Source organism: Saimiri boliviensis, chromosome 10 (genome assembly GCF_048565385.1).
Source record: "Saimiri boliviensis isolate mSaiBol1 chromosome 10, mSaiBol1.pri, whole genome shotgun sequence".
Lineage (NCBI taxonomy): Eukaryota > Metazoa > Chordata > Mammalia > Primates > Cebidae > Saimiri > Saimiri boliviensis.
In genome coordinates this window covers 19,089,171-19,101,734 of record NC_133458.1, presented here as the reverse complement: position 1 = coordinate 19,101,734, position 12,564 = coordinate 19,089,171, and the positions used below count along the sequence as shown (strand labels likewise).

At 37.9% G+C, this 12,564-nt stretch overlaps 1 protein-coding gene across 2 annotated transcripts in view; it reads left to right on the top strand.

Annotated features, from left to right (window-relative positions):
* LOC101043963 (transcription intermediary factor 1-alpha) overlaps positions 1–12,564 on the top strand; it is a 128,952-nt gene that overhangs the window by 66,412 nt on the left and 49,976 nt on the right. For both annotated transcript variants that reach the window (XM_074379023.1, XM_039472890.2), the window contains exons 3-4: positions 1,978–2,125; positions 5,666–5,798. In XM_074379023.1, coding sequence (XP_074235124.1) covers positions 1,978–2,125; positions 5,666–5,798 — 281 coding nt within the window. The remainder of the gene's footprint in view (positions 1–1,977; positions 2,126–5,665; positions 5,799–12,564) is intronic.

Sequence of the window (12,564 nt, the reverse complement as noted above, 5' to 3'; positions counted from 1 at the left end):
AGGAAATCCACCCCCATGATCCACCCATCTCCCGGCAGGCTCTACCTCCAACATTGGGGATTACAATTCAGCAATTTGTGCAGGCACACAGATCCAAACCATATCACCATCTTTCTTGAATAAGCAGTAGCATCTCACACACACACACACACACACACACACTTCCTGTTTTATTTTACTTTGTACTAGCAATCTCTCCTAAGTGGTGTAAATAGAAAGTACTTATTTCTTTTTATAGCTTATGATGGAGATTAAATTTTAGATTGCATCCTTTTTTTTTTTTTTTTTTTTTTTTTTTTTTTTTGAGACGGAGTTTCACTCTTGTTACCCAGGCTGGCGTGCAATGGCGCAATCTCGGCTCACTGCAACCTCCACCTCCTGGGTTCAGGCAATTCTCCTGCCTCAGCCTCCTGAGTAGCTGGGATTACAGGCACGCGGCACCATGCCCAGCTGATTTTTTGTATTTTTAGTAGAGACGGGGTTTCACCATGTTGACCAGGTTGGTCTCAATCTCTTGACCTCGTAATCCACCCGCCTCGACCTCCCAAAGTGCTGGGATTACAGGCGTGAGCCACCGTGCCCGGCCTTAGATTACAACCTTTTAGAGATGTGATGTGAGGCTAAGGAAGTAGATGAGATTCGTTCCTATAATCTAACACAGACTACAGAATCAGAGGGTGAAGGGTAGGATCCACAGGGAAAATCAGGGAGATAGGAGGATTGGCAGGTAGTAAGGAATTCACATGGCTTCCAGGAAGCAGGAGTCAGTGGTATCAAGTGATGTTAGAAAGATTCAAGATGATAAGTGCAGAGAAAAGGTAGATTTTGGTTTATGAACATAATCAGGTATGTGGAATTCGGCTTGTGGCAACCACTGAAGTAGAAGTTTACTGTCAAGCCTGTTCTCATCTCCATATACATACCACTTCCAGCAACCCTCACCAAAGCCACTGAAAAATCCTCCTAGCTTGTCATTATACAGAGAACACTTGCTCCTTTTCTAATTTGTTCTCCACGTTGCAGCCATTGTGACATAAAAATGGAAATCTGGCCATGTCATTTTCTTAAATGCTTTTAATAGATTTCTCTGGACAAAGACCAAAATTGCCTTGTGACTGCTTGATTTGGCCCCTGTCTGTCTTGTCCTAGCTTTTCTTGCCAGTCTTCCCCTCGATTGCACTACTTCAGTCACACTTGCCTTCTTTCAGTTCTTTGAACCTTCTTGCTCTTCTTGCCTGGGACTTTTGTACATGCTATTGTCTCTTCCTAGAAGTAAGAGCCTTCACTGGGTAATCTCTCCTCATGCTTTCCCCAGCCTTCCAACTGCACTAAAATGAGATTCATTCTTCATTATATGCTCATATTACTTTCCATATATTTCCTTTATAGTGCTTCTCAGTTTGTAGTTATATATTGATCAGTTTGCAGTTATATATTGATATGCTTATTCTAATAATGTGCATGTGCCTCACATTTAATCTTCACAACTACTCAGTAATGTCTGTACTATTAAAGTGGTAATAATAATCACAACTACTACTCAGTAATATCCTCATGCTAAAGATGAGTACTCTATGTAACCTGCCCAAGACCACTGAGCTCTAGTAAGTGAGGGAACTGTGATTTGAACCTGCACTATCTACAAGACTGTAGGTATCATAAAGGCCTGGACCATCTTTGCTTTTCCTGACTGTTTATTCTCACACCTAGCATAATGTTTGGGAAATAAACACCTAGCTAAAATATTTGGGATACTGAATTAAGGAGAAAATGTACTTATATTCTTATCTCTTCACGGTATTTAAATTTCTTATGTGTGTAATGTAACACACAATGTCAGTTTAAAATTTCCAAACACTGTTAGGAAGACAACTGATTTAGCCCAGTATAGTTGGTGTATCATGTGTGTAAAGCTGGTGATAGAACCAGCTTTTCATTATGTCAGAAATTCACGTGCCGTGGTTCTTTTCTTGTCAGGTGTGCACAAGCTGTGAGGACAACGCAGAAGCTAATGGCTTTTGTGTAGAGTGTGTTGAATGGCTCTGCAAGACATGTATCAGAGCTCATCAGAGGGTCAAGTTCACAAAAGACCACACTGTCAGACAGAAAGAGGAAGTATCTCCAGGTAATAAATGAGTTCTTTTTTTTTCTTCTGTCTTTCCCCTGTCTTGTCTTCCTTCCTGTATTGACTTGTTTTGACACATTCATTTTGTTAAGTATTAAATGTAGTCTTAATTAAAAGAAGTTTATATTATAATTGAAATTTAAGTGCTTACAAATGTTGGAAAGTGTGAATAGATGTAGAACCCTGTTTTACATTCATACTGCCTGTCTTTCTGCTTCTATAAATGTCTTCATTTGGTGTGAATATAGAACAAATGGAGAAAAAATTGGCTTTTTCTTATTTTTCTTTTATCTCTAAGGTAACAACAAGGAGTGGGCTCAAATATTTTATAACTCTTTTTCCTTTTGACATTCCTCTAGTAAACCTTTTTGAAATTTGTCTGATATATGGATAGCCAGAGAGGCTTTTTAATGTAATTATTATTCTTGGTTTTATTGTCCTGTTTTTAATGCAGTTCACTAATACATTTCTTTAGTTTGGTAAAATACATGCAACATAAAATTTGTCATTTTAACTTTTTAAGTCTACAATTCAGCGGCATTTATTACATTTACACATTGTGCAACCAACGTTACTACTTTCAAAACCTTTTCGTCACCCCAGTCAGCATCTCCTTTTTGTGCCCTTTAATAACTCCAATTTTCTTCCCCTAGCTCCTGGTAACTTCTACCCTATCTTCTTTTTTTTTTTAAATGGAGTCTTTCTCTGTCACCTAGGCTGGCTGCAGTGTAGTGGCATAATCTCAGTCACTACATCCTCTGCCACATAAGTTTATGCAATTCTCCTGCCTGTAGCTGGGATTACAGGCATGCACCACCACATCTGGCTAAGTTTTGTATTTTTAGTAGACACGATGTTTTACTGTGTTGGCCAGGCTGATCTCAAACTCCTGACTTCAAGTGATCTGCCAGGCTTGGCCTTCTAAAGTGCTGGGATTATAAGCATATGTCACTGCACCTAACCTTTATTTTCTGTCTCTATAAATTTGCTTATTCTAGGTATTTCACATAAGTGGAATCATATGGTATGATGTCCTTTGATACCTAACTTATTTTACTTAGCATAATATTTTAAGAATTCACTCATGTAATAGCATGTATCAAAATGTAGCAAAACTTCTTTTTTTGTTTGCTTCTTTGAGACTAGTGAAAGATTTGGTGTAATCCCAGCACTTTGGGAAGCTAAAGCAGGATTGATTGCTTCAGCCCAGCAGTTCTAGACCAGCCTTGGCAACATGGTGAAACCTTACCTACAAAAAATCAGAAAATTCACTGGGCATGGTAGTACATGCTTGTAATCTCAACAACCTGGGAGGTGAGATAGTAGGAGGATTGCTTGAACCAGGGAGCTTGAGGTTGCAGTGAGCTGTGATCATTGTCATTGCCCTCCACCTGGGTGACAGTGTGAGACCCTGTCTCAAAAAAAAAAAAAAAAAAGAAAAAACAAAAGAAAAAAAGATTGAACCATCTTTGCATTGCTGGAGTTAATTCTATATGTCATCTTGATGTGTTGTGCTTTGAATATTCTTATAATATATTGCCAGTTTTCTCTGATTATTTTCATTTTCATTCTGAATTCTACATGTTTACATATTTTTGTCTTCAGAAGTAGCTCTTGAATTTGTCTGTTTTATATTTTTTAGTTTATTAATTTTATCTGTAATTCCTCTCAGGTTACCTTAGGGTGTGGGTGTGCGTGTGTGCGTGTGCGTGTGTGTGTGTGTGAGTGAGAGAGAGAGACAGACTCTCACTTCGTGACCCAGGCTGGAGTGCAGTAGTGCAGTCTCGGCTCACTGTAACTTCTACCTTCCGTGTTCAAGCGACTCTCCTGCTTTAGCCTCCTGTGTGTCTGGGATTACATGCCTGTGCCACCATGCCTGGCTAATTTTTGTATTTTTAGTAGAGATGGGTTTCACCATGTTGGCCAGGTTGGTCTTGAACTCCTAACCTCAAGTGATCCACCCGCCTCAGGCTCCCAAAGTGCTAGGATTATAGGTGTGAGCCACCACACCTGGTATAGGCCAGCATACTACTGGCCAAACAAAACCTACTGGCAGTCTGCATATAGATCAGTTTTGTCAGTTTTGGCACTGTTGACATTTTGAGCTAGATAATTCTTTATTGTTGGGGATTGATCTGTGCATTATGAAAAAGAAATGCAAATGGCTGATAACTGAAGGTTGATTCATCTCAGTGATCAAAGAAATGCATTCTAGATAGTAAAATACATACTTTACTATCTTGCATTTATTAAATTGTCAAAGATGAAAATTTAGAGAGTTCCCCCCGTTAATATGATTAATAGCCACTCTACACTGGTTGGAGTACAGATTGGCACAATTATTTATTATTTTTCTATATGAATTACCCTTTGACTTAACAGTTCTACTACTAGGAATTTACCTTATGGAAACATTTAAATGATTTATAATTTCCATGTTTATTTCAGCACTATTTGCAATATTGAAAAACGAATAACTTATAAATATCCTTTGTAAGTGGTATAGTGGTATATCTGTTTTATGAAATACTATACAGTTAATAAGAATGAGGTGGATATATTTACTAATATAGAAAGGTATCTAAGGTAGAGTTAAGTGAGAAAAAAATCTCGACAATATATGTACTACCATTTAATTGTTTTATAAAATGCAGCACTATACTATATATACTTCCATATTTAGAAAAACCAGAGTAGTACACACCATGTTATTGATAGTAATTATCTCTGGAGGTAGGATTATTTCTGAAATGTTTGTATTTTGCCTTTAATTATTAGTAAAATAACTGAGGTTTACTATTATATTATTCATATTCTGATTTTTCCACTTAAAATTATGATGTAAACATTTTCCAGTTTTATCCCCACACTAGAAAACTCGAGTGTAATAATGAAAACATTATTTCTGTGTCGATGGGTATCCTCTGTTAGGATTTTTACAAAAGTGGGTTAATAATTTATTAGACTACTCTTTTTAGACATTTGTATTATATTTTCCTTCTTCCTCCCTGTCTTTCCATCTTTTCCTCTGCCTCTCTATCTGTGAGGTCACGCAGTGTTCCTAGACTAGACTCAAAAAACGCTTGGACTAAAGCAAGCGATTCTCTCAACCCAGCTTCCTGACTAGCCAAGACTATAGGCGTAAGCCACTGTGCCCAGCTTGATTTTCCTAATTGCATGTTCAAAAATTCTCATCTCATATTTGGGATAGAAGACATCCAGGTGGTTGATAACTCACCAGGGCTGTCTTCTTAAGACTTTTTAATGCAGTAAAACACATTTTTAACTACACTTAGTTCCTTTGTTTACTTCTGAATTAATTTTAATTTCTAATTAAAAAATGAAAAGGTTAATTTTTTTTCCTGAAATGCTGATACAATATGTGATATCTTAATATCTGTAATTCTTAGTAAAAGTTACAGTATAGTATAGGTGAAGCTGTAGTGTTTATATCAATAGATGTGAATTCAAATGGGAAATCTAATAATTATTTACTATTCAATTATGTTTTCTTCTCTTTTTCTCCCATTGTTTCTGCAGAGGCAGTTGGTGTCACCAGCCAGCGACCAGTGTTTTGTCCTTTTCATAAAAAGGAGCAGTTGAAGCTGTACTGTGAGACATGTGACAAACTGACATGTCGAGACTGTCAGTTATTAGAACATAAAGAGCATAGGTACCAGCGTCTTCAGTTACATAGATTTGTGTATAGATGCACCGATAGCTTTAGAGGACTAAAAGACTGCTGCCAACCCTGGTCAAATGGCAGTCTGCAAATAGGTTTGTTTGGCCAGCAGTATGCTGGCCTATAACAGGGTTTGTCAATTTTGACACTACTGACATTTTGGGCTAGATAATTATTGCTGGGGACTGATCTGTGTATTATATGGTGGTTAGCATGCTTGACCTCTACTAACTAGATGCCAGTAGTAACCCTCTAACCCTCCCCAGTTGTGACAACTAAAACATAGCTCCAGACATTTGCAACCGCCGAAGGAGAAAAACCATCCTGAGTTGAGGACACTGGCCGACACACTTTTAAAATATACAGAACTAGTTGCCAGCATTGCAAAATGAGGAGATTTTACATTTTTTTAAATATCTAGATGTCTGGATTTTCTAGCCCTATATTTTCATGTCAACATTTGAGACATGCCCTTTCCAGTCTTTCCAGTTCATTATAGTTCCTAGCAAAGCTTACTTTGTAAAATTTATTTATTTATTTATTTACTTATTTTTTGAGACGGAGTTTCGCTCTTGTTACCCAGGCTGGAGTGCAATGGCGCGATCTCGGCTCACTGCAACCTCTGCCTCCTGGGTTCAGGCAATTCTCCTGCCTGAGCCTCCTGAGTAGCTGGGATTACAGGCACGTGCCACCATGCCCAGCTAATTTTTTGTATTTTTAGTAGAGACGGGGTTTCACCATGTTGACCAGGATGGTCTCGATCTCTCGACCTTGTGATCCACCCACCTCGGCCTCCCAAAGTGCTGGGATTAAAGGCTTGAGCCACCGTGCCCGGCCTTATTTTATTTATTTATTTATTTATTTATTTTTTAAGAGATGGGGTTTCACCATCTTGAACTCCTGACATCAGGTGATCCACCCTCCTCAGCCTCCCAAAGTGCTGAAATTACAGGCATGAGCCACCGCGCCCAGCAAATGTTCTGATCTTTATTTTATTTTATTTTATTTTTTGAGACAGAGTCTCACTCTGTCACCCAGGCTGGAGTGCAGCGGCACGATCTCGGCTCACTGCAACCTCTGCCTCCAGGGTTCAAGTGATTCTTTGTCTCAGCCTCCCAAGTAGCTGGGATTACAGGCACCCGCCACATCATGTCTGGCTAATTTTTTGTATTTTAGTAGAGACGGGGTTTTACCATGTTGCCCAGGCTGGTCTTAAACTCGTGACGTCAAGTGATCCTCCTGCGTTGGCCTCCTAAGGTGCTGGGATTACAGGCGTGAGCCACCGTGCCTGGCATAAAGCTTGCTTATAAATCTGATCTCAGGGCCAGGCGCGGTGGCTTACGCCTATAATCCCAGCACTTTGGGAGGACGAGGCGGGTGGATCACGAGGTCAAGAGATCGAGACCATCTTGGTCAACAAGGTGAAACCCCCGTCTCTACTAAAAATACAAAAATTAGCTGGGCGTGGTGGTGCACATCTGTAGTCCAAGCTACTTGGGAGGCTGAGGCAGGAGAATTGCTTGAACCCAGGAGGCGGAGGTTGCAGTGAGCTGAGATCGTGCCATTGCACTCCAGTCTGGGTAACAACAGTGAAACTCTGTCTCAAAAAAAAAAAAAAAATCTGATCTCAGTAGACATTCAGGTCAGCAACAGGTAATTTATATGGTAAGATTCAAATTGATAAAAATATAATTGCTTATGATGGTCTAGGCTCCTGATAATGGCAGACTTAGATAATTTGGACCAACAGTGAGAATGACTAGAAAACTTGGACAAAATACAGAAATTGTCTATATGAAATGCTAGAGCTAATAAAATAGTAAAGCAATATTGGACAGTATTGGGTTAGAGTGGGGGCAAAGAATGATAGGAGCTTTTTTCTCCCCTTGAGGTATTTCTAGAGATAGAGGAGAACTTTTATTAGCTTCACAGGGCTGAGAAATCATAGCTTAGAGTGTAAGGATCATGCATGGTGAATGCTGCTGCTTGTCTTGAGTTGGGACCCTGAAAGTACACTATTACAGTAAAGGTAATTAGCTAGTAAGTATTTCCTCACAGGGACTAAAACTCCGTACCTAAAATTGGATTAAAGTGAAATCATATCTAGTTTCTCAAGTTTCCTGGTAGAATCAAATGTAAATCCTTACCAGAAAGACAAAGAAAACATTCTAGGCCTCTAACTTATTCAGTAATGAAGTTTGCAAAAGCAATATTCACAGAATTAGAAATAACCAGGTTTGTTATGAGATTAGACATTGTGAACCCAGTGAGACCCCATGCCCACAGAAAATTAAATTAGTCAGTCACAGTGGTATGTGCTTGTATTCCTACCTACTTGGGAGACTGAGGTGGGCGGATTGCTTGAGCCCAGGAGTTCAAGGCTGCAGTGATAGCACCACTGCATTCTAGTCCAGGTGACAGAATGAGATCCTGTGTTTTAAAAAAGAAAGAAAAGCAGAAAACCCTAAAAATTACAATAACTAAAATTAACTCAGTAGAAGGGCCTAAGAACAGATTTGGCTTAGCATGAAATGAGAATTAATGAGCTAGAAGAAAATTAAGAAAATATCCTTAAAGAAGCATGATAAACAGGAGGATGAAAAGTAGAAGAGACATGGATGTAATTACAGTCCAAGAAGGATGCAAAGTACAGAAACGGGGAAGGAAGCAATAGCTGAAGACAGAATATAATGGCTAAGAACTTTCAGAAGCTGATGAAAGACATTAAGCCCATATTTAAGAAGTTGCACAAACGCCTACCAGGATAATTAAGAAAATAATATTTTTTTAAAATTAAAAATAAAGTACCTTTCAAATCTAAAATTCTGTACCCAGTAAGCATATGTATATTTTTTGAGACATAGTTTGACTTGTTGCCCAGGCTGGAGTGCAATGATGCGATCTCAGCTCACTGTACTCTCTGCCTTCCAGGTTCAAGCCATTCTCCTGCCTCAGCCTCCCGAGTAGCTGGGATTACAGGTGTGCGCCACCATGCTTAGCTAATTTCTATATGTTTAGTAGAGACGGGATTTCACCATGTTGGCCAGGCTGTTCTCGAGTTCCTGAACTCAGGTGATCTGCCCACCTTGGCCTCCCAAAGTGCTGGGATTCCACGCATGAGCTACCACACCTGGCCTGCATATTCTTTAAATATGAAGGTAGATAAAAACACTTCAGACAAAATAAACTGGGAAAGCATATCCCAGGTAAAGTCTCACTTGAAGTACCTTTTAGCAGGAGAAAAGTAGGAGATAAAGAAAGGAATACGGAGCAATTAAAATAATAGGTATGAGTAAATCTAAATGATGACTTAGGAAACAATAATATCTTGTTGGCGTGGTGTGTGTATATGTATATCACATAGCAGCAAATGTGCTAAAAGGGTATGGAATTTATGTTCTAAGGTCCATGCATGGAAGAGCATGAAAAGTATAGATATTAAATGATGACATGTAAAAATTTGTTTTTGTAATGTCTAGAGTAGTCACTAAAAGAATAGTAAGTATATACAATTACCAAGGTGTGGGCAGTTGTGGGAATGTGGAATAATCAGTATAAACAAAAACCAAAAAGTGAGAAAAAGAAATAAACAACAGATGGAATGTAATGAGGCCTTGGTAAGTTGGTAGATCTACAAATAGACCATAAATGTAAACAGACAAAATGTTCCAAATTATAAAACAGGTTTCGGACTGGATAAGAAGGAAAAGACAAAAATGTACTATTTTCTTTTTGTGAGATATATCTAAAAACTCAATATATAAAAGATTTAATGGGAAGAGACACGCCATGTAAATACTAACCAAAGGCAAGATTGCATAGTAGACAAAATCCATTACTTGAGGCAAAGAGGGACACTTTGTAAGGATGAAAAGGCTCTCTTCATCTTAAAAGATATGCGTTGTAGATTTATACAGATTATAAATTTCCAAAAAAAAAGAACTTCAAACTAATCGAAAACACCATTGGCATAGTGGAGTTACCACTTTACGCAATAATTTAAGCCAAGCAGTGTGGCAGGCACCTGTAAGTGCTAGCTACCTAGCTACTCAAGAAACTGAGGTGGGAGTAAGGCCTATCTGTAACAAATAAATAAAGAACAAAACAAGCAGACTGAAAAATCAGTAAAGATAGAGAAATAAGGGCTGGGCGTGGTGGTTCACGCCTGTAATCCCAGCTACTCAGGAGGCTGCAGTAGGAGAATCGCCTGAACCTGGGAGGCGGAGGTTGCAGTGAGCCAAGATCATGTCATTGCAGTCCAGCATAGGTGACAAAGAGCGAAACCCCGTCTCAAAAAAAAAAAAAAAAAAAAGAAGAAGACTGAATAACATAGCATAGTGTTTTATGGACATTATGGAACACTGTACCCCAAAATACACATTCTTTACAAGCATACAATAAAATAGTTTGACCATATGCTGAAGTCTTAAATTTGAAAAGATTGAAAGATACCATATATTTGGAAATGAAATTCTTGTGATAACTAAGTGTACTGATGCACAATCCTGGAATTATATCCTAGATTAAAGAACAAAGTTGGTTTTTTTTTTTTTTTTTTTTTTTTTTTTTGAGACAGAGTTTCGCTCTTGTTACCCAGGCTGGAGTGCAATGGCGCGATCTCGGCTCACCGCAACCTCCGCCTCCTGGGGTCAGGCAATTCTCCTGCCTCAGCCTCCTGAGTAGCTGGGATTACAGGCACGCGCCACCACGCCTAGCTAATTTTTTGCACTTTTAGTAGAGACGGGGTTTCACCATGTTGACCAGGATGGTCTCAATCTCTCGACCTCGTGATCCACCCGCCTCGACCTCCCAAAGTGCTGGGATTACAGGCTTGAGCCACCGCGCCCGGCGCAGAACAAAGTTATTTAAAAGACATTGTTTAGACAAATGATACTATTAAAAAACATGGTCTATAGGTTGAAATATTATTTTAAAAATTACAGATTTAAATTTAACTTTGAAATTATTTAAAAATAGTTAAATACATCTAAATAATCAAGAAATTTCAATAGATGGTAGAAAACATTTTGATCTGAATAATAGTGAAGATATCAATCAAGCCTTGAGGTATTTCTTTTTAATAATTAAAGCCATATTTGGAAGACAATTTATATTATTAAATGCATTTGTATTATGTAAAGGATAAAGTCAATTCACTAAACATTTACTGCAGTTTAGGAAAAGTTGCAAATTAAACCCAAAGCAAGTGGGTTTTAAAAGAAACATAATAAAGACAAGTGTAGAAATAGTCAAAGCCAAAACGACTAGAAAAATCAACAATTCTCTGTATGAGTGATTGAGAGAGCAGGCCCAAATAACCACTGCCAGAAGTAGGAAGGTGGCGTTATTACATATTTTAAATGCATTTTCAAAGGTAAAGGATATCTCTAAGTAATAAGAAAATGTGGACATGATATGTGGACTCTTAGAAAATGCAACTTTTACCAAAACTTACGCAAAATACAGTAGAAAATCAGAATAGTCTTTTAATGTTCATTCATAATTTAAAACCTTATCACAAAGAAAATTACACATACAGCCCAGGTGCAGTGGCTGTAATCCCAGCACATTGGGAGGCTGAGGCGGACGATCACCTGAGGTTGGGAGTTTGAGACCAGCCTGAACAACAAGGAGAAACCCTGTCTGTACTAACCATACAAAATTAGCTGGGCTGCTGGCACATGCCTGTAATCCCAGCTACTCTGGAAGCTGAGGCAGGAGAATCACTTGAACTTGGGAGGTGAAGGTTTCGGTAAGCTGAGATTGCACCATTGCACTCCAGCCTGGGCAACAAGAGTGAAACTCCATCTCAAAAAAAATAAAAGGGGGGGTGGGGAGATGGAATTACACATACAAACGACACTGGTGAATGTACCACATAGTTAAGGTAACTGTAGTCCCTTTCTTATACAGACTTGTCCAGAGAATGGCAAAAAACTGAATTCATTCCAACTTGTTATATGAACCCAGCATAACCTTTACACCAAAAACTGACAATGAATAGAAGTGGAAAATTACAGACCAGTCTCATCCATGAAATGAATGTAAAAATTCCAAGAAGCAGAAAATAAGAAAACAGATGATTTGAGAGGAAGAGAAGACTTGCCTTAAATCTCGTAGTACTGTCATTTTGGGACAGTTGTAATCAAACCAATTTGGCTTCATTTTAGGGATACAAAATTCATTTAACATGTCAAAATTATTGATGCCAAAATCTTTCATGTCATGTTAAAAGAATAAAGGAAAAAGTATATGATTATCTCAATAGAAACAGTAGAAACATTCCATAAAAATGAAATATACGTTCATGGTATAACGTCTTAGCAAACTAGGAATAAAAGGGAATTTCCTAAACCTGATAAAGATTATTTGTGGAAAGTAGAAACACATACTTAATGTTAGAATATTGAAAGTCTTTGCATTGAGATTGGTAACAACATAAGGGTGACTATTTCATGTAACCTTATATCAAATAAGTGTAGTAAAGAAAAAGTTTACTAAGATAAAAAAACTTGAGTTGCCTATAAAAGTAGTTGAAATGTTGTTATTCACAGATGTGATTATATACAAAGGAAATGCCAATATAATTATTAACTGAGTATCCCCTTTTTCTAATTCTGGCACCTTTATTTAATTAGATGTAAACATTTAAAATCACTTGTAAAATATGTTAATTTAGAAATACTGTATTTTGTGTATTTTATAGAAAAATTTAAGTAAAACTCTTTATATGTATCTTCTGTATCATTGCCTGTCT